Below are 22,492 nucleotides of genomic sequence, written 5' to 3' on the forward strand. Positions count from 1 at the left end.
CCATGCAGAGGTCAAATGGGACACATAGGGCACAGCCTTCTGCTGGGTGGATACAAGTGTTGGTTGAACTGGACGGGACAAGCCCTCCCACCATGCCCTCCTGGGAAAATGGCCACCCCAAGAATGGCAGTCTGCCTCCTCCATGACCCCATCTGAAATGCTCCTTCACTGACTGATTAAAGGGCTTTAAACCAGGTCCAAAGGGCGAAGGGAGGGGAACTGGATCTGACAGGGAAGGGCTGAGGGATGTTGTTGGTGTTGGAGATTGCAGGGAAAGCCTCTGAGTTGTTCCATAGGACTGTGGGAGGATTCCTCAGAGAAGGTCTTGTTGCCAATACCCCGTCCTAAATCTTACTGTGTACCCTCTGGGGGTAACCCCAACCTGCTGCTGCCCAAAATTGCCTGTAGACCAGTGCGGGTAGCGTGAGAAATAAACGGGACAACTCAAGAGAAAACCACAGAGCATTTCCTTTCATGCAGGCTGCTGCTTCTGAGCAAGGCCCTGAACACCCGTACCACAGTGTAGATGCAAGGCCCAGCCAGGCTAAATCAAAACATGCTTCTGGAAGGGGATGCTTTCTGAAGAGTTTTTACGCTAATGAGAGGATCACAAACATTCACTCAGCGAACTCCAAATCTCTGTGCCTTTGCAGGCCTAGGGTCTTGTTTGTCTCACTGAGACATGGTGGGATGGTTTCCACCTCTGAACTGTAGCAAAGTAGGTACAGACTCTTCATTATGATTAGGCAATGAAGATGAAGAAAGGCTGCTGCCATCTGTGAGAGTGCACTGAGCTCTGCCTGGGGATGGCAGAGGAGCCAGCTGAGAACTGATGGAAAGTTCTCAACGTGGAGAGCAGCAAATTCTGTTCCTTGCTTCCCGATCAGGAAGAACAAGAGGAGGGGGACAAGCAGGTATCTGAGTTACAGCTGGGATGGAATTGTTTTCTTCAGACTGTCTGCTGTGGTGCAGTGTTTTGATTCTAAGAGAAAAACAATGTTGATAACACTCTGATGTTTACAGCTGGTGCTAAGCAGTGTTCTACAGAGCCAAGGCCATGGTCAGTGGAGTGCTCAAGGAGCTGGGAAGGAACAGACTGCGCACAGCTGACTGGAAGTGGTCAAAGGGATGTTTTGTAGCACCTGACAGCAAGCAGAAATTGTATTGAAAGCAGTGGCAGTTCATCTCAGTCTTTTCACTGCCCAGGGCCTAGCTGAGCATCAGTCTGGTGGTGATGAGCAAGTGCTTGTGCATCAGTTGTTACATACGATTCCATATCAACAGATATACAGTGATAACTATTACTCCTCTCCTTTTATCTCTCTTAGAAAACTGCTTTGTTACAACCCACACGTTGTACTTTTTTTCCCCAATTCTCTTCCCCATCCCACTGAGAATGGGGCAGTGCACATAGCACTGTGTGCTGCTGAGCCACATGCTGGATTCAACAACCACCGTCATTCGGGTGCCCGATGAGAGGCTCCAAGGGTTGAGATAACAGCACATCTGTCCAGAGCGAGATAACACAGGTCTTTGTGGGAGCTGGAGAACTGCAGGCCATGATGCTGAGAGTTTCCCTATTTGTGGAGACTGATGAGTCTTCTCATGAAGCTGCATTGCACAGCTCCTTGCTTGCTGCTTGTTTTCCCTGCTGCATCATTTGTCAACTTGGGATGCTGGATTAGGGTATTTATTTTGCTATGCTGTTTGACCTTGGTCTACATCACAATAAAATTGGCAGCCAACAAAGTGAAGTTTTGTGCACATTCAGCTCTGTGGTCATCTTTGGGTTTTGAAAGTAATATTGTTGATATGATTAGGAATTACACATTTTACGTTGTCTTCTCTGGGAGCCAGGGGTATTCAAGGAGTGACTGGATATTGTGTTGAGGGACATAGTTAAGTGGGAGCTATAGGTAATAGCCTATATGGATAATGACCTATGAATGGTTGGACTGGATGATCTTTTAGGCCTTTTCCAACCTTGGTGATTCTATGATTCTGTGACTGAGGTTAAACATTATTCAGGAATATCAGTGAGAGATCTACCCCAAGGTGAGAAGGCTCTGCATGGCAGGGGGTGTGGGATGGTCTGGGCAGCTGCCTGGAGTGGTGGGCACCCCCAGGGCTTTGGAACTTCATCTCTGAGCAACCGCATGATCCTGAGAAACTGGTAGAATATTGGGGGCAGGTCTGCTGTGGCTCTGGTAGCCCCCAAGAAACACACATGACTGCAGTGTGCCAGATCCAGAGAGCTGGAAATGCTGACAGTGCTGCAGCCTCTGCAACTCTTGGAACAGACCCTGCAGCAGCTCCAAGGTTTTACCACATGTCCTGCGTTTGCTCTATGCTCTGGACAGATCCCGCTGTCATTCATCCCCTCATAATGAGCTCTGCAGTCACTCCTGCTACAGGTCCTGTAGCTGTTCCAAGTATTGCTATAAGAAAATGAAACAAATGCTTCCCAAGGGAGGTGCACTGTGCCAGGAAGTACAGCCCTGTAACCCTCCAACCCCTCCAATGAGCACAGTGGCTGCTCCAACTTCAGTCACAGGTCCTACGGTGATTTCAGCTCTGGCAATGGGCTCTGCAGTTGCTCCAACTCCTGCAGTAGGAAAACAGCCTCTCCAGTTCCTACAGTGAACCTTGAGGCTGTTAAAACCCCTGCAACAGGTCCTGGACTTGCAAACAGATATGCATATAAACTTCTATCATCTATGTATCATATGTATATGTATTAGTACATGCACATATGTTAGCCACTGCCTATATTGTATATATGTGAAAATATACTATATATAAAAGATATGTATATATGCATTTATCATATTTATAATCGTTTTCTTTTTATCTTGACCTTAGATCACAGATTCTAATCCTCAGCACTGCCTTGAGTCCCTTACAGATCTCCTTGGGACTTCTGAAACTATCCCTGGCAGTCAGTGAAATGCACCAGAATATCTTGAAGTCTTCTCAGGGAGCAGCTCCTGAGGTACATTCCTTAAACCAGATTTGGAAGAGGCCTCCAGTTCTCTGGACCTGCTCCGAAGGGGCCCTCTTGTTATGGCAGTGACAGCAAGGAGACCAGCACTGATGCAGTCGTTCATATTGCTGGCTACTGACTGCTGTCCCAGAGTGCTGCTGTAGAGACAACAGGACTGTCATGAGACACAGAAGACATTCAGCTTGCACAAATGAGAGGACTTGAGAGCACTGTGGCGGTGTAAAGAGATCAGAAATGAAAATCACAGAATCACAGAATCACAGAATTGTAGGGGTTGGAAGGGACCTCCAGAGATCATCGAGTCCAACCCCCCTGCCAAAGCAGGCTCTCTACACCATGTCACACAGGAAGGCGTCCAGGCGGGTCTTAAATATCTCCAGAGAAGGAGACTCCACCACCTCCCTGGGCAGCCTGTTCCAGTGCTCCGTCACCCTCACTGTAAAGAAGTTCTTCCGCACATTCGTGCAGAACTTCCTATGCTGTACGTTGAGCTGCTGTCTGTGGCTGCACCTCCCCAAATCCAGACAAAGTAGGAAGAAAGAAAAGCTAAGCAAATGTCTTTTTTGAAACCTTTTTAGGTATCTTGTAACGTATTCAGGGAATCTGGTTACATGTTTACATCAGCTCCTAAAGTGACAAAATAAAATTAGGTAGGAAAGAATTTAAATTCATTTTTATTTATAAGTTCAATAACATTATTTTCTTTTGCACATTCCTATATCTCACATAATCAAACAACCAAAGATACATAAAACATGAAGAACCACCACTGGGAATCCTATGAGGAAGTTGTGCATTTTATGGAAGCTGGAATAGTGTGTATTACAACACCTTCCTCAGAGCGTGCTTGATCTCCCTGTTCCTTGTGCTCTAGATAACAGGGTTCAGAGTTGGAGGAACCACTGCGTACAGAAGTGCCACTGTCAGATCCAGGAGTGGGGAGGAAATGGAGCGGGGCTTCAGGTAGGCAAAAATGGCAGTGCTGAGAAAGAGGGAGAACACGGCCAGGTGAGGGAGGCACGTGGAGAAGGCTTTGTGCCGTCCCTGCTCAGAGGGCATCCTCAGCACAGCCACGAAGATCTGCACATAGGACACCACTATGAAAACAAAGCAGCCAAAGGCTAAACTGGAACCAAAAAAGAGAAACACAACTTCCCTGAGACTTGATTCTGAGCAGGAGAGCTTGAGGATCTGGGGGATTTCACAGAAAAACTGGTTGACAACATTGCCTTGGCAGAGAGGCAGTGAAAACGTGCTGGCAGTGTGCAGCAGGGAACAGAGAACCCCAGTGCCCCAGGCAGCTGCTGCCATGGTGGCACAAACTCTGCTGTCCATCAAGGTCCCATAGTGCAGGGGCTTACAGATGGCAACATAGCGGTCATAGGACATGATGGTGAGAAGGGAATACTCTGCTGAGATGAAGAAGAGAAGGAAAAAGAGCTGTGCAGCACATCCTGTGTAGGAGATGGCCCTGGTGTCCCAGAGGGCGTTGGCCATGGCTTTGGGGAGAGTGGTGGAGATGCAGCCCAGGTCGAGGAGGGCCAGGTTGAGGAGGAAGAAGTACATGGGGGTGTGCAGGCGGCGGTCGCAGGCTACGGCTGTGCTGATGAGGCCGTTGCCCAGGAGGGCAGCCAGGTAGATGCCCAGGAAGAGCCAGAAGTGCAGGAGCTGCAGCTGCCGCGTGTCTGCCATCGGCAGCAGGAGGAACTCGCTGATGGAGGTGCTGTTGGGCATCTGCTCTTGTTGGGCTTGGAGTCCTGTTCAGAGTGCAGAAGATAATGACAAGTCCAGACCATTCTCAGACACACTCCTGCTATAATATGAAATGTTTTTATTCTCCTACAACAGTGTTCATTTAGCACCGTTACTTGCATTTAATTTCATGTTGTTCAGCATTTCTTAAGCAGAAGCAGTATATGGAGCTCTGACTTTCCTCTTATTTTCTTATGCCTTCTCCCTGGATATTTTCATCTGTTTCATGTCTTTACCCCAAGTGCTCTTAGAGTCCCCTACCCCAGCTTCTGTGGCATTCAGTTTCAGTTAGAAAATGCTGCCTCGTTTTGTAGGATAAGTGAATTGTTCATGCCTACAGAAAATGATGATAATTCCGTCCTTCGAGAAAGGGGAGACTGAAAGCACATCATGTGTGACTGTTCACAAAACAAGCAATTGATTGACGAAAAATTCTCAGAACTCTTATTGCCCCTTTTAGATTTCTGACTCCAAACCTCTTTGCCTCAGAACAGGAATTGGAAACCCCCTGCCTTGGCTCTCCTCTTGCAAAGTGCCCTCAGAAACATCCTGTTGTGCAGTGGAGCTGTGATCCCCTGCTCCAGGCAGCAGCTGTGGCAGCACAAGCCCTGCCAGGGGCTCCTTCCCCCCACACGTCTTCCCGCAGCGCCCTGGGCAGCTCCCCGGGCAGGCTGAGTGCTGAGCCTGGCAGGCGGCAGAGTCCCATACCCGGCACACAGCCCCTGGGGCACAGCAGGGACCCTGCTCTGCAGGACAGCCCTGGGCACCCGCCTGCAGCCCCGGCTGCACAGCCTGCAGCCGTGCTGGGACACGCAGCCCTCAGGGCTGTGCTCTGACACTGCAGTATGGAAGCCCTCAGCTGGAGCAGAAGGCTTTTTCCACAGTAAAGAAACATGCAGTGCCTGCATCCAGATCTGCTATGGGATATCCCAAATTAAGTTGACCCTCTATGAAAAGCAGCTCATGGTCTGCATTGAAACTTACCCTGTCATGGTCTGTGAGCAATGCTCCTGCAGAGAGCATGCAGCCTGCTCACACCATACACATCCTGCAAGCTCTCTCCAGTTTCTCTCCTCTCCTTTTGTCACCTGCAGGCTGTGCTGTGCACAAGAGCTGCTCCTGGGCACAGCAGTCTCTCTGCAGCCCTGCACACTTTTATGAGCTCCCTGTGTCCCAGCAGCCTGGACAAGCAAGCAGCGGATTATGTCATTTTTATCCTTCCCACTCGTCTCCCCTGACAAGTCCCTGGGTCTTCATGGCCAACAGCTTCTGAAAGACAACAGCATCATGACTGTGCTTTGAAATTCACTCATTTAACCACCACATGTCCAGTGGTCAGTGACTGATTGGAGACATATGGGGAGTGCTCCCAGATTTCGTTTCATGAAACAATAAGGGCACCCAGACAAGGAAGGCGAGGTTTGGACTTTCCCTGTGCAGGACACTGATCCAGCTGAGGCAGTGCAGGAGTCTCATCTGTTGACAGAAATCCTGGAGCTGAAATGGGATTCAGCTCCCTACACACCCACAGGAGCTGGGATTCCTCTGGTTCAGTTCAGAAGAGCACAAGGAGTTGCCTGCATGTGAGCTCCTGCTTTGAGTCCTGGGTCCTTCAGCGGGGAGGCAGTTGCTCACACACAGACACTGGGTGATGCCCAAGGTGCCTGGGCTGCTCCTGATGTGTGCCAGAGCTTGTATACCATGTGGGAAGTCCCTGAGATAGACACCTCCTTCCTGGGCATGAGCTGAGGGCCAGAGAGGTGATAGCACCGGCTGTCTGGTGAATTCACATGCAGCTGCAAGTGCAGCACAGGGCCTTCAGCAAAGTCATGCCCTAGGAGTGTTTGTGCTGCTACGTCACCTCCAAGACCCACGATCGGTCTAATGTTTGTGTGCCACCTTCTGCACACTGATACCATAGATGAGCTATCCAGTCAGGCTATGTCCAGTGATGCTTTTCAATTAGGATGTTTACTTCTGTGCTTTTGCACTAATGCAAACACCAACACACAAGAAGCTAGAAATCTTGGTAGAGCTGCTGGCCTGAGCTCCTGTTTGGACCACGGGTACACAGTTTAATGGCTTCCACAACTGCACTGTAGCACAAGGGGGATACCGAGTCTTTAGGATGGATGGGCGAGGAGATAAAGAAGGGTGACTGCCCTCTGTGAGAGTGCACTGAGCTCTGCCGGGGATGGAAGAGCAGACAGGTCAGAGCTAATGGAAATGGCCAACAGAGGAGACGAACAGTGTCTTTTCCTGTCTTCCTGATCAGGGAGAGAAAATGGAAGGTGCCCTCTGCAGACAGATTGGAATCTGATGTTGTCTGTCCCTTGTCCCATTTGGTGGCCTTTGTCACTCCATTATCTGCGGCAGGGACAGCACAGCAGGGCATGTGGCATCCAGCAGATCCCTGGAGAGCACAGATGGCAGCTTCTTGACCAAGCAGTGGCCATGGTTAAGGGCATGTTTTCAGCAGGCCATTTGGGCACACACTACTCCCACTGCCCTCCAGATTTCTCCATCCCTTGCCCTTTGTTCAGTCAGATACCTCCCAATTATCTGTCTGATTTCTGACTTTCAGGGGGATTACTGGAATTTGTTCCATCTCCCCAAATTCTGAGAATCAGTGAGAATGTGTTAACCCGTCTCAATGTGTGAAATACTCACAAGTCCTGTTCAGTTTTAAGTTGATACCTCTCGACTACCTGGCTGATCTATCCCAGGAAGATTACTGGAATTTGCTCCATCTCCCAGAGTCTGATGGCCTCTGTTGTCAACTACTTCACTGTGATTCAATCTATCCTATCCTACCTCAGTATAAATCATTTCTTTTAAAAGTATTCCATATGAAAGACAAACTTCAATAGATGCAGCTTGAACATGGCATGCAGTTGAACACTGTGTTTTACTGTTCATTCAATTGCATCACCTTTCCTTCCATTTGCTGGCCAGATAAAAAAGATGTTCAATTTTGGTTTTTTCCACAGTTGAATAAACAGTACCATGTATACTATCTCTTGTGTTAGAATAGTGTTGTCTTCACATAAGACTCAAATAATGGTATTTGAGACTCAAGACTCAAATTTCCTTTTCCATGTGTAGCTGGTTCTCTGAGGAAGCCAGTGGGAGTTGGTGCAAAGCAGTTTTAACACTGAGCAGATGAATGCAGAGGAGAAGAGTGATGTGAAGAAAAGTGATGCAAGTCCCATAGTTCCATTGTGAGCAGAAATTGGGTAGGGAGGTTGAGAAGGACCTTTGTCAACACAGTAACAGTACAGAACTCATTGGGACATCCTGGATTGGTATCAGTTGCACAGTGCTGCTTTAATACCAGATATAAATAAAGAGAAAATAAATTTATAATGGATTCTATCTCTTTAATCTCTCTCCAGATATCCCTCTTTTTTGCTGAACAAGTTCTGATAACCTGAAGAAGATAACAAGATGGCATAAGGCACAGGAGATTGTTTAGATTATAATGGTCCCAGGGTGCATTTGATGCTGAGTTCATCAGCCTCCAGTGCAGAGAGAAGTTTGCACAAAGTGCTCAACAAGACAAAGTCAGAAGTAACAGTGAAGTTTCTTGGAGTATTAATGGGCCCACTGAGGAACATTAACAAGCAAGCTTCCCAAGGGACTTGTTAGAGAAGATAACTGGAAGCCATGACTAAAGTCAGGCAAAGGCACTGGCATGCTAAGAAACCTCTCCTATGCCTTACGAAGCAGACAGGTCAAGCCCTGATTACAAGACCAGTGGTAGAGAGATCCTGTATCTCATGTTGGCTCAGGGCATTTCCTGGGGCAATGGGTTGGAGGTCTGTATGATGTTAAATGAAAGACATGGGCACAGAAGATCCCAGGCTCTACATGTGGTGCAAGGACGCTGTGAGGTTCATGTCCCATATGAGACCTATGTTTCATCGCAGGATGTGGGATGTGAGAAGGGCCCAGTCTGAACAAGCAGTCAATCCCAGTGAAACTCTGAACTTCAGATCTCTCAGTTCCAGTGCCCTCCTTTGCACATTCTCCCAGAGTTTGAACTCCTTTATGTTCTGCGGTGCCCAGAAGTGCACCTAGTGCTGCTAGTGAGGCAGTAGCAATGCAGAGCAGAGAGGGGTGATCCTTTCCCTCACCCAGCTGGCAATAAGTTGCTTCATGCACTCCAGAGGACCGTTGGCTTTCCTGGCTGCCTTGGCACACTGCTGACTCACATTCAGTGTGATGCTGACCAGCACCCCAACCCTTTCCAGCCAGACTCCTCTCCAGTGTCCCATATCCAGTCAGTGTGTATGTCCAGCGATGCCCCTACCCAGGTGCACAATCAGGCACTTGTTCTTGTTATACATTATGCACTTGTTGCTTAGTACCAACTGGTACCCACTTCTCTGACTTGTCCACATCTCTCTGCAAGTCCTCTCCACCCTCAGTGGAGGCAACAGCACCTCCTCATCTGCTATCACCAGCACACTTGCTCAGAACATCTTCTAGTCCTGCATGCAAGTCATCTGCATAAACATGAAAGTGGCCCCCAAATGGAACCCTGGGGACCCCGACAGTGACCATCTACCAGCCCGATGGAACCCACTGACTATAATCCTTTGGGACTGACCTACTGGCCGACTGCTCACCCACCACGTTGTGTTTCTGTCTAGCCATATGCAGAACATTCTGTCCAGAAGGTTGTTGTGAGAAACAGTATCAAAATTTCCACTGAAATTAAATCCTGAAATTAAGGATTACATCAACTGGCTTCCCTTGGTCAACTAAACGGACAACTCTGTCACAGAATGAGCTTAAATTAAACAGGACCTTTGCCTCACAAACTTGTGTTAGCTGCGACCAATTGTCCTTCAGCTGTTTTTCCATAACTCCCACCATCATTTTCTCCATAATTATACCAGGCTCTGGACTGACAGGTCCATAATTGCCCATGTCATCTTTCTTGCTCTTCCTTACAACGAGACAACATTTGCCAGCTTCCTGGCAGCTGGCATGACCCTAGACTTCTTTAGATGCAATTGAAATGAGAGCCCAGAGCACACTAAGGTGTCATCATTGAAAGAAAGTAGATGTGCCATAGCTTTGCAATGCCTTGAACTCCAGAATATGCCACAGATGGAGCAGAGGGGAAGATTTGCCTCTTCTGTAGTGAACTCATTCATTTGGTAAGCAGAATAACACTACCTGATACATGGGGACTGTGTCTCTGCTCTGCTCTGCTCAGCTCACAGGGCAGAGGTTCTGGGCGTTGCTCTCATGTCAGTGCAGGTAAACTCACTTTAACGCTTTTTCCTCTGTAAATGCTTCCTCTATTTCTATGCTCAGATACACTTCCACATTCCCTCAAGTACACTTTCATATATCATTAACAATTACACTTTCTTATACCATCAAAACAGTTTGTCAAACAGTACAGTTCTTCAGTGCACATAAACTCCCTTAATACAGTCTGTATTCTTCAGCTATAAACACTGTGCCACAGAACCAGCACTGATTGAACCACCTCCCTCACACACTTCCTCACAAGCAGTACATAGTATTACATAAATGGGTTGACACTCATTGGTCGGGTGGAAAGTACACCTCTCCTCAGGACCATCTTACTAATCTACAGAGTACAAACTCCCATCTTCTTACATACAAGCAGAAAGTACTTATGAGTGGACAGACAACACAGTCTTTCACTTTGTCCGTGTCCGGCCATTTCCCTCACAGGAGGAAGGAAACATGGATCGGGACTCGGCACTCACCCTGCAGCTGTTCTGTGTCTCACTCACACCACACTCACTCTGGCATTTAGATCAAAAACCATGGTTAATTCATACTACACAATGCTGACAACGTTTTCTAGCTGGAATCTTAATAACGCTCATACTCTGGTCGACCAGTTGCAAACGTTAATGTTTTTCCCAGAGTCAGCTTGACACACGGTACCAAACACTTAAAGCAGATGATAATATTGAACATACAACCTATAAGCCCCATGATTACACCTTGGAGAACCCAGGCTACCATTTGACAGGCTATCCACTATATCCCATACCCGTAGGAGAGACCAACCTAGGTCCCTCCTATTGCCAACCACCTGGGAGAGAGTATTTGTTCTTGTTTCCATTCATATGACATACAGTTCCCTTTCATAGGAACTCACCCAAGGAGTCTTCCTACCCCAGCTGGCAACCAAAGCCATGAGCTCACCTCCCTGGGAGCAGCACATATGGCTGTAAACTGTGTAGGATGTCTCCTCAAGACATATGGGCTCCACTTACCATACACATACCTGGTCCACCTGTGGGTGGTCCTTGTCTGTCCCTGCAGTGATCAGGTGAGGAAGGGAGTCCTTCAGAGAAATCTCAGGGTGCGCCAAAAGTGTCTCCCTCTCAGCTGGTCCTGCAGCGAACAGAGCTGGTCCCACCTGGGCCGCCAAATTGACTACAGGAATTGAACTCTATAACCTCTATAACTGATACAGTCTCCCATGACATACTTATACCAAAGTTGAGGAAGTATGGGATAGATGAGCGGACAGTGAAGTGGGTTGAGAGGAACCTGGGCGTCCTGGTGGACGATGCATTGGCCATGAGCCAGCAGTGTGCCCTTGTAGCCAAAAAAGCCAATGGCATACTGGGGTGCATTAAAAAGAGCGTGTCCAGCAGGTCGAAGGAGGTGATCCTCCCCCTCAACTCTGCCCTGGTGAGGCCTCATCTGGAATATTGTGTCCAGTTCTGGGCTCCCCAGTACAAAAAAGACAGGGATCTCTTGGAAAGAGTCCAGTGGAGGGCCACAAAGATGGTGAAGGGCCTGGAGCATCTCCCCTATGAGGAGAGACTGAGGGAACTGGGTCTGTTTAGCCTTGAGAAAAGAAGGCTGAGAGGGGACTGGATCCAGGTTTATAAATACCTGAGGTGTGGGGGCCATAGTGGTGAGGCTAGTCTCTTTTCAGTAGTGCGTGGGGATAGGACTAGGGGTAATGGGATGAAAGTACAGCATAGGAAGTTCCGCACGAATGTGCAGAAGAACTTCTTTACAGTGAGGGTGACGGAGCACTGGAACAGGCTGCCCAGGGAGGTGGTGGAGTCTCCTTCTCTGGAGATATTCAAGACCTGCCTGGACGCCTGCCTGTGTGACCTGGTGTAGGGAGCCTGCTTTGGCATGGGCGGTGGGACTCGATGATCTCTAGAGGTCCCTTCCAACCCCTACAATTCTGTGATTCTGTATTTTTTTAAACACTGTGCTTTTTAAACGAGTTATTCCCTGACAAAAAGGACTTTTTAGTACTGGGAGATGTTGCTCAGTACTGGACACTGCCCTCCCCATGCCCATTTAAATCTCCCGCTGTTGCCAGGCAACGCCCACGAGCTGCGTCAGCGGCTCCCGCCAGTGCTGCCGGGCTGCTCCTTGTCACGGTTTGAACGAAAAGTCCCCCTGCGTCCGTGACAGGGGCCGTGGGCCCCGCAGGGGCCCTAGGCCGAAAGGAAAAAAAGTTAATTAGGAAAAGAAAACAGCGGCTACGATCTAAGGAGGCACACTTATTTACTAAATACTATATCGAAATACCGGATAACACAATATAATATAATTGAAAATTGAAAATTGAGCTAACGAATCAAGCAAAATAGGAGAGAGAATGAGTCCCGTAACCGAGAGGCCTACTGTGAAATCTAGGCGAACGGCTGAAGGCTCCCACACACTCCCCTGAACGCCAGAACTCGAAAGACGTCAGTCTATTCTGCGACTGAGTTAATATAGAGTCCAGGTCCCGTGACCCATCGTGTTGTTCTCTGGGAGATGTAGTCTTCTTCTGTAAGTTGCAGATTCAGTAAAATTATTCATGCTTTATATGATGTTATGATGTGGAATACTGATAGCAAAATTACAAAATTATTAAACCATGACACATGGCTAGTTTCTCACCATCCCAGAGCATCTTGTTATTCTCACTGCCCTTGCAGGTGGCATGACTGTTAGATTAACTGCACCGTGTTTACGACCCTTCTCAGCTAACTAACTGTAAAAAAACACTCTCTACACATGATAAGCATCATTTCTGTCCATGATTAGAAATTAGGTCCTAGTAATTGATTTAATTGCTCTGCTATTCTTACGGGATCCCCAGTTAAGGAATCAATTTCCTCCTTGAATCTCCTGACTTCTCTGCTAGTAAAAATGGCAGCTTAGCATGCCCTATTTTCCTTTGACCTAAGGAGACTTCCCTAAGAGGATAATGTGAAGTATTTGTAAGGTTAGTTTTAGAGAAAGGAGAACTCTCCAGGTCCTGTTTACACTGTTCCAGTTCCCTCGGTAATTGAGAGTGCATCCTCCCTCTAGTGCCCTGCATGGGATCAGCAGCTCAGCCAGCCCCCTTCTCTGGAGGGGTTGCTGCTGCTTGCATTGATCTAGAAATTGTGGGAGTTGAGGGGGGAAGGGAGGGAATGTATCTAAGGGATCCCATTTATGATCTTTCTGCTTTTTTTTTCTTTTGAACTTTGACTCCTTGTGAGGAACTGTTACTTCTTGCACCCATTCAATGTCATAAGCCAATTCTTTTTCAGAGAAAGGAGTATTACTGTTTACATATAAATTCAAAGTCTGACAAGCCCAATCTTTGTCAGACCCCTATTTTGGTCAAAATAATGATTTTCCCTTTAGTGGCTCTCTAGGCTTTTTGTATACAATATTTAAACATCTTTTTCCTTTTCTTGTCCCCAGTTTTGGGATTATTTTTCCAATTCTGAAGCTTCTCCCCAAGGGGCTTATCTTCAGGCACAATTCTGGGGATGCTTTTCCCTTGTACTTGGGAGCTCCTATTCCCCTTATCTCCAGAATGATGCTGCGAACTACTCAGCTCACACAATTCTTGGATTTAGGGCCCATTCCCTCTGGAGTACCTCGCTCTGATTCTCGGATTATTAGGGGTGTGCTGCTGGCACTTCATCAAGTGCACAGGGTACCATACAGCAACAGCGCGCTCCCAGACTCACCTGAGTCCCAAGACTCACCTGAGACTCAAGAGACCCCCCAAAGCAAGAATTAAATTCCCTTGCCTCTGTCTGTGCACGAAATTACTGAGACAGCAGGAGTCAATACCTGTGCCTTAGCTTTCATAGAGCCCATCCTTTATGTAACAGTTTCCTATCAGCCATCCCAAGAAGTCACCTCACCACCCAGGTAGGACCGCTGAAATCAGTGGGGTGCACCTCTCCTGTCCAGGAACCCCAAAGAGGCGATAATAATCCCAGGCCAGCAATTGTAGTATTGATATGATGATTTTATTCAAAGTCTTTGTTAAACAAAGAGGGAAGGAAGGGAGGGGTGCGCTGGGGGAAAGGGGGCAGAGGAGGAGGGTTGTTGTCAGACTGTGAAATCAATTTTTTTTTTCTTAATTCTGCTTCAGAAACAACATTTGATTCCCATGCTCTCTGCTTGGTATTTTGTCTTTTGACGCAAACACATAAGCCCCATTGGTGCCTGGTTCAGCAGTTCAGCTTGTATTTCAGCCATCATCCTCCACACTGGAGAGGATTTATCTGCTTGGCTTGCTTAATTGCAGCACGTTTCACACGCGTGGATAACCTGTGCATATTGCGTCACTACCTCTGTGGCCTGAGGTGGTGCACCAGGCTGGAAATAATGCCTTCTTGGGGTTGTTGAAGCTCTGCAAAAGTTTGCCAAGCAAAGTTGTGGATGCTCCATCCCTGAAGGTGTTCAGGGCCAGGCTGGATGGAGCTCTGGGCAGCAAGACTCTGTGGGTGGCATCTCTGCCCGAGGCAGTGGGGCTGGGGTTCTGAGTTCTTCACTGTCCCTTGCAAGCCAAGCCATTCTATGATTCTGCATTTCTATGATGTAAGCACCAGCCCCACAGCCCTGGTGCAGTGCATCACAAGAGCAGCAACCTGCGGGGAGCCACCACCTGGAATCACAGAGATGTGAGGTCACAATGACCCATCCTATGACTGTGCTGAACTGCGTCATGAGCTCACAAGGCCTGGCTGCAGGCTTGGCTCAGTGCAACACTCACTGTGGCTGCAGCGGTGGTGTTGGAAGCGTGGTGCAAGTGTGGGGGCGGCCATGGACCCTGCCCGCCTTGTCCTCTTCCTCCTATTGGTGGCCATGAGTTTTCAGGAGAGCTGTGCTGCTCCGTGGCGAGCACGGGGAGCAGGTGAGTGGGTAGAGATGGGACCCAAACTGAGCAGCGCTGGGAGCAAGAAGTCAGGCTGTGTCCCCACGGCCCTGTAGTACACTTGCCTGGGGCCTGCCTTCCATGGGGGTGTTGCTGGGTAGGGGGTAATGGGCAGCACTGCAGGAGCTGGGCAAGAGCCCGTGGCTGCGCTGCTCCCCAGGGCTGGCTCCAGCCATGCCAGGCTGTAGCTCTGCTAATTGCTGGCTGCAGCACAGCCTTCGTCCTGGGAGATGCCCGGGGAGAGTTCAGAAGAGGCGTTCTGGGCATGCATGAGCATTTCTGCTTCAGGCTCATGGCACTCCCCAGTTTCCAAGCCAGAGCCCCAGTCCACAGCCCAGGGGAAGAGACAGGTGTGCTTTCCTCCAGTGCCTCAGTGTGACCTTGCTGTCCATCAGAGGCCTCCCAGTAAGAAAGCCCTGGGGGGCTGCATCTTCTTCCACGTAATCTGTGAGAGATGTGGCACGTGGCCCAGAGAGAGCACTGCATACGCTGCCAGGTGCCAGCCTACGGGTCATCCCGTCCACCCTGCAACTTTGGAAATCATGACCTGAGTTATTCTCCCATGCCCCACATCCAGTTACTGAGGGAGAAGGAGATCACACCATATAGTGTATATAAGTGGGAACTTATCTCATCTGTTCTTGATTCTAGATGATGAGCTTCGTGCTCCCTTTCCAGATGCTCCTTTGTATCCGGACTTCATGCCTGTGCCTGGGGGACAACCCAGGGGTAAGTTGTGAGTGTCTGTTTCCTTGGAGGCTGAAACGTTCATGCTCTCATGGTTTACCTGGGTGCAATTTTACTGGAGATCCTCTCCAGGTCTTCCAAGCCTGTTTGTGCCCGGAAGGGTTTGCACAGATGAGCCATGAGTATTTTTTCTCTCGGAGAGCTGCAACATTTCAGTGGGAAGGTTACCGCTGCCCCTCTGCAGCTGAGGGAGCCTAGACCTTTGTATTCGGGCTGTGGCATTCCCCAACCACCGCCAGACCCTACAGGTCACTCAGGGAAAAGGAGGCCCGCACATGTGCCGGAAGCTCTCCTCACCTGTGTCTGATCACACTTGTGTCTGCAGGCCCTGCCGGTGAATCTGCAGAACTGAATCCTGCCTATGATCCCGAGGGCGAGACTGGAGGTAAATCAGCAGGCTTCATTTCCTTGATATTTGTTCATATTTGGCTGGGATGGTCATCGTTTCTTGGGAGCTCCGTGCTGTCAGCATTGTGTTGGCTTTGTAAGAAACTTTCAAGGGGCCAAGTGTTCTTCCACGAGGTCCCTGAGAATTGTTTCCCACGGCCTGGAGACAGTATTTGGAAAGCTGTGGAATACCAGCCAGCAGGTTGCCTCTGGCCTCTGTGCAGCTTTGGAATTTCCCCCCCGTGTCATTACCTGAGCCACTTCCACCACTGCAGCTCACTAAGGAAAAGAGAGATGGGCACATGCAATGGGAACATTACTCCTCTATCCGTGATGACAGCTGTGTCTCCAGGAAGTGGCTTACCAAAGCTGAGGTTTACCCCACTCCATGCAGTTTAGAGCTGGGGTGAACTCCAGGAGGGCGTTCCTCTGGGCAGTTCCACACAGGATTAGTTAAGCATGATGGTGAGGCCCCTGTAGGCAGCCCGGAACTGTTTCCGAGGCGCTCCTGTGCGGAAGGGAGAGAATAGTGTTGTGAAGGAATCCCTGGCTTTAATTGCATCCTGTGACCTTGTGGCTGAAAGGATGCTCAGTAGCAGTTGCTCCGTCCTGTGTTCCTTTGCAGATTTGACTAGAGGAGTTGATCCAGCTTCCTTTCTGAGTTCTGGAACTGAAACTCTGTCGGATCGTGCAAGTACGTCATAGCTTTGAAATTCTTTAGAGAGCTTTTGCTGCCCATTTCAGTGCCATTTCATGGCACAGTACCCTGTACGCTCTGCTACTCAGTTGATGCTGTAGTGTGTGACTGAAACTTTTCATGGGTCTTTGGTTGCAGAAGTGCCCCCAGTGTGGGCCTTGCCCGGTCATCGGTTTCCTCCTGTGCTGGAGCCCAGCTGGAATCCCAGCAGTGAGTACTCTGTCTTCACTGACTTGGCTGACTCGCCGCTGATCTTCAAAACTTCATGCACATGATATTTAACTTCATACATTCTGTTAAGGTCCAGAAAGAGAAGAGGATGAATCCAATCGAGGAAAATACTCTCAGGGCTCATCCCGTCTCCTGAAGTGACTGCTGAAGGAAATGGAGAAGGCAGAGCGTGGTGGGTATACTTCAGTCTGTTCACTGTGGGACCTGGGAAGCTGAGGTGTGATATACAGGTGTGGGCAGGCTGTAGCCTGCACAGCAGGAAGGGATGGGTCAGAGCCGTGCTGCAGCCATGTTCCGTGTATCACCTTGCAGGTGCTGTCAAGCACCAGAGCTGGTCTGCTGCCAGATGGTCTGCATCCAGACAAGACCCAGAGGCAGCTGCTCCCCCAGCACAACCATTACTTGTCAGAGCTGCTTTGTGCAGTCATTGGCACCCAGATGGCAGCAAGTGGCAAAGTGGCAAGCGCTGTGCTTCTGTTCATCCAAAGCCCTCCGTGCAGCTGAGCAAGTTCAAGGCAGGAGGAGCATCCCAAGCAGGGTTGGCTGCCTTTGCTAATGCTGGAAATGAGGTGGAGATGCTAATTCTGAAGGCTTGGACTGTGTGTTAGAGCTTGGATTTCAGCCTGCAGCTACCTGGCTGTGATGGGCTGGTGACAGCACAGTATGTGAGGGCCTTGCACAGGAGCTGATTTCTCAAGAGGTGTGAGGGAGTCAGCATTGTCCAATAGCTGGGAGGGCCCAAATGCCCTTGGGTAACAGAGGGGCTCACAGTGTACTTGGGGGGGGGCCTGACTTTACCTGAGCTCGGGATTGGAGAAGCTCAGTTTTCGATGAGGGCACGTGACATCCCAATCCTACTGCCCTGCTTTCTTTCTAAAGGAACGGACCAACAAAGTGAGCCGGATGCACTCCAGGAAGGTGGATATCCCACACTGCCGGTCCCGGATGCACTGCAGGAAGGCGGATATCCCACACTGCCCGTCCCGGACAGAGGAATGCAGGCAGCACCAACCGGCATGCCAGGTAATTTCTGTCCCATGATCATACGGTGTCACAAACCAGAGTCACTGCGTGCCTGCAGGCTCTTGCTGCCAGCTCTTGCACACCAGGTCAGCAGCCAGACCTGAGCGTGTGAGCATAGAGCACATGTAAAAGAAGCAGGAGTGTTTCTCCCCTGGGCTGGCTCTGGCTGTGGCCTGTGCTGGCTGAAGCCTGACCTTCAGCCTGGGGGGCGTCCCACAGGAGAGCTCAGGACACGCATGCCGGGGAAAGCATGAGGGATTCTGCTCTGTAGCTCTCCCCACGGACCAAGCCCAGACCCCAGAGTACAGCCCCAGCTCTCGGCCCAGAGGAGGACATGGGTAGTGCCTGTGCAGCCTCTCCGTACCCAACAAGAGGTGGAAGCAATCCTTCTTGTCCTCCGGTGCTTCGGCACCAGAGACGGAGGCACCCACTGACAAAATGACCTCTTGGGTCCATGAAGCACACTGAGAGATTATCTGTAGCGCAGCTGAAGGTAACGTGGGACATTGTCTCATTTCTTCCAGGGATGAACACAGGCAAAAGCACAGAGGCTGCTGCTCACACATCTTTGCGGAAGCGCCGCATTCCGGTGACGGTCTCAGCGATGCTGCTGCCTGCGCTGGTGCTGGCTGTTGGTACTGTGATATGGGTGCTCAAAAACTACCTGTGAGTTGGCCTTTCCCCAGAACACCTTATTGCTGCATTTGGCAATGAAGCATTTGTGGTGCCAGGATCCTGGACGGCCAAATCAGCCGCTGGCAGTACACTGCCAGGACTTAGGTTGCAAAGTCTTTCAAGTTTCCCCTTATTTCCTGTCACTGAGTAGTGCTTTCTGAAACTCATTCTCACAGAGCACGCAAGAGGGAAAAGAGAGCAGCAGAAGCAGCAGATGGAGCTGGGGAAGGCAACGAGACAGACTCTGACCCAGTCAAACAAGAATCTCCGTAATAGCTCCAGTCCATTCCATTCTGCCATTGAAGAGGCCCGAAGTCTTCAAGGTCATCTGGAAGACCAGGAGCTTGAACTGAAAGCCATGAAAGAGATCCTTGGGAACAGTCCTGAGTGCTGCCTTCTGTCAGAGGATGGCCTGAATGTGAGAGCAGAGCTTTTGTCCTTCACCCTGCATTCTCCAGGACAGGTATCACCAGCAGTTTGAAGATTCTTAGCTCGACACAGCTACATTCCTGTTGAAGGTCCTAATGAGGACCCAGAAAACGAGCTTCCTCTGACTGCCGGACAAAGCGTAATGTCTTTGGAGATGTGGGTGAGAATGGCTGGTTTCAGGGAGAGTTGACAGATGGCACAAGAGGACTGGTCCCTTCCAATTTGGTTGCGGAGCTTTCAGTTGATGAACTGGATACACCTGGAGATCCTGTCAGAATTCCTGCATTGCTCCATCTGCAAGACTACCATTGCTCCACTCAATGGAACAACTCGATGTTGAGCAGAATGTGGTTGAGCTCCTTCGGGAACTCTCTGAGGCGACTGACAGCGGAACTGCATAGCTTTATTGTATATTAAAAACAACCAAACAACTGTCCCCTCCCTCTCCCTTCCCCTCGCACCCCTCCACCCCTCCCTCCCCCCCCCCCCCCCAAAAAAAAAAAAGACAAAAAAGAAAAAAAACCCTAAAAAACCAACAAAAAACAACCCACCCTCAATAAAACAAAAAACCAAAACCAATTAAAATCTCAACGCTGTTCTTTTTCTGGGATACACTGAGGTGACGCTTCTTCTAGCTTAGACTTTGCAATGAGTTTGTGTCACGGAGTTCTCTCTGGAGCTCACTCGGTGACAGTGGGAACAAACCCAGGGAGAGAAGGAACAAAGAACCTCCCCTCTCTAACAGCGCGGTGCAGCGCGGTTGAGAGGGGAAGGGAAGTAAGATTGCGAGTGGGTCTAGGAGGGAAAAAATGAAAAAAAAACAACGATCTGAGAATGAACAGCAGTTTAACGAACCCAGTGACACTAAACAGCAACGATGTTGCAGAACGGCGGGAGAAAAGCAAACGATCACACCTGTCATTGACATGATCAGCTAATCTCGTTTATTCCTTGGCTGCGTGTACCTTTATAATACGGATAATTAGCTCATACATATTGCAAAAGTGGAGCTCATCATTGGTTCCCAATTACATACCATCCCCGAGTATCTTAACAACTTGTTGTTATCAACTGAAAGCTACTCCCTTGCTGAGTTCCCAGAACCATGGCTAGTTTCTCGCCATCCCAGGGCATCCTGTTGTTCTTGCTGTCCTTGCAGGTGTTATGGCTGCTTGCTTAGCTGCACCATGTTTACGACCCTTCTCAGCTATCTAGCTGTAAAAAACACTCTCTACATTTCCCCTGTTTTCTTTTAGTCTGAAAAAGGGTTTGATTTAACGACAGATTAATCATATTTAACAAGCAGTTCAGTTCATTTGTTCAATCAGTTCTCATGTAGTTTTATCCTGCTTCGTAGCTGCTGTTCTGTGAACTTCTCATCTGGATCCATGACGGACGCTCCATAGAATTCTTCTTACAATACTGCCTATAGAATAGCAACACTACTTAAATTAATAACATAACTATTATAACTCAATCAAGGCCTCTATTGACAATACTCTAAAAATGAAAAAAGAGACAAGTCAAATACAACACAACATTACTGTTAAACCCACTAAAAAGAACAAACATGTTTGTACTGCAACCTGAGTTTCTGCAACCTGAAAATAAATCCGTGAGGGTCCCATTGTGTTAATCTGTAACTGATCAGGAAAAGTCTTCAATTTTCATATACTCTGATATATTGATTTTAATGACCACTAAAATTTGTGCAATAAATGCTTTTAGGATGCTCATAACCATGCTCTACCGACTGAGTTATCCGGGCTAATAATTGATTAATGATCGTGCAATTTTATGAAGTAACATGTCAAATAGAACCAATTTTAGAGGACATATGTACTAAAGTATCACTAGGGGCATTATTACTTATTGACCCTTGAGAAACAGCAATTCATGTTGGTGGTGGATGCGACAGGTAGTGCCAGCAGGGCGTCCCCTGCTTCAAGGTGCACATTTCCTCTCTCACCCATCACAGATTCTCTCCTGCATTCAGGGTCTGAAGGATTTCTTCCAGTTGTACACCATATCCACATGGCCAGTGCGTGATATAGAGCCCAAGTGGAACACCTGCTTGGAAAACAGAATAAACTATCAAATTTAGTTCTATTAGCATGCACTTTTGTCTAAAATGATGCATGGTTATATTTCAAAAATCCCAATTAGTTGGATGTAAGAGAGGTATCTATTCTATGATACAGGGTCATCTCTTTGCCTGGGATTCCTTTCCAGGTTTTGTCTTTGCAAATTAAGAAAAGCTAACTAATAGGCTAATAACATCATAACCAAACAGTACTAAAACATTAAAAGAGCTATTCCTGTAGATTCTAGCATTGATTAGATCAAATCCTATTTAATACACATCTGATCTATTACTAAAATAGAAGAAGCACACAACATCCTAGCTAATGCCTTAAACTCTACTTCTTGAGACTGCATTGGTAAAGCAGAAAATCACACACTATGTCAAACTATTACTAATATTATCTATAACACAGCAAGTTACAAAGCAATATCACTAAGTAAGAAACACACAATTACAATTACTATGAAGGCTGGATGCTATTTTCTGCCTTCAGATGAGACCAAACATATCATGCTGGATCCCACATAGGGCCAGTCCCTGTGGAAATACGAGCATATTCATGACCCCAAGTTGTCAGTGGTAGGGGACAGTCCCGAAGTCCTGTGGCCATATTCCAAACATTAACCATAGGCTGTTCCTTTAGCACCGGGGAAGCCTCAAAATGACGATCCACATAAGCTGTATCTCTATGAACATGATTCAAAAACTTCAGCACAAGCAAAACAAGCAAAACCTTACATAATATTTTCAAAAAATTCAGCACAAGTAAAACAAGCAAAACCTTGCATAATATTTCTTGTAGTGTGTCTCCCATATTCCCCCTTTTTTGTTTAATAATAAGAATGGATTTCAGTGTTTGATAAATGTGCTCAGTGATAGCTTGTCCAGTGGGAAAATGAGCAATGGGCGTAGTATGTTTAACACCCCCTTCTTGGAGGAAAGTTCGAGTGGCCTTAGAGGTATACGCAGGCCCATTATCTGTTTTTGTAGTATGTGGAATTCCTATAGCAGCATAAGCAGATAACCAGTGTTTATGGGTGTCATGACTGTGTTCACCTGTATGTGCTGTGGCAAATACATAAGAAGAATGAGTATCTATTGTTACATGTGCATATTTTAGACAGCCAAATTCAGGAACGTGAGTGACATCTGTCTGACACAGTTGAAGAGGTGCTGTGACACATGGATTTGTCCCAGTTTGAGGCAAAGAGGTATCAGTCAAATTATGTAGCTGGTATTCAGTCACAAACACGGTGTATTGCGTAGGAGAGAGGATCA

General features: G+C 48.2%; 1 protein-coding gene across 3 annotated transcripts; it reads left to right on the forward strand.

Annotated features, from left to right (window-relative positions):
* Positions 1-15,075: 15,075 nt before the first annotated feature.
* Positions 15,076-19,583, forward strand: LOC146755011 (uncharacterized). 3 transcript variants are annotated; one of them, XM_085526625.1, is made up of 7 exons: positions 15,076-15,668; positions 16,012-16,071; positions 16,699-16,980; positions 17,072-17,173; positions 17,881-18,024; positions 18,549-18,690; positions 18,876-19,583. In XM_085526625.1, the coding sequence occupies exons 4-7, from the start codon at positions 17,155-17,157 to the stop codon at positions 18,970-18,972; spliced, it is 402 nt and encodes a 133-aa protein (XP_085382751.1). In that variant the 5' UTR covers positions 15,076-15,668; positions 16,012-16,071; positions 16,699-16,980; positions 17,072-17,154; the 3' UTR covers positions 18,973-19,583. The 3 variants fall into 3 exon arrangements, with proteins under 3 accessions (XP_085382751.1, XP_085382752.1, XP_085382750.1); XM_085526626.1 differs by lacking the exon at positions 15,076-15,668 and having other exon boundaries at positions 15,699-16,071; XM_085526624.1 differs by lacking the exons at positions 15,076-15,668; positions 16,012-16,071; positions 16,699-16,980; positions 17,072-17,173 and having other exon boundaries at positions 17,205-18,024.
* The last annotated feature ends 2,909 nt before the right edge of the window (positions 19,584-22,492 follow it).

The sequence above is a fragment of the Coturnix japonica genome, chromosome 37, assembly GCF_054131305.1.
Source record: "Coturnix japonica strain WE chromosome 37, WE-NBRP24, whole genome shotgun sequence".
Classification (NCBI taxonomy): domain Eukaryota; kingdom Metazoa; phylum Chordata; class Aves; order Galliformes; family Phasianidae; genus Coturnix; species Coturnix japonica.

Excerpts from the sequence above, each read along its gene's own strand:
- LOC146755011 (XM_085526624.1), top strand. The coding sequence starts at position 17,832 with ATGAGGGCACGTGACATCCCAATCCTACTGCCCTGCTTTCTTTCTAAA. Across the intron at positions 18,025-18,548 it reads AGCACCAACCGGCATGCCAG|GGATGAACACAGGCAAAAGC; the intron begins GTAATTTCTGTC and ends CATTTCTTCCAG. Across the intron at positions 18,691-18,875 it reads TGGGTGCTCAAAAACTACCT|AGCACGCAAGAGGGAAAAGA; the intron begins GTGAGTTGGCCT and ends TCATTCTCACAG.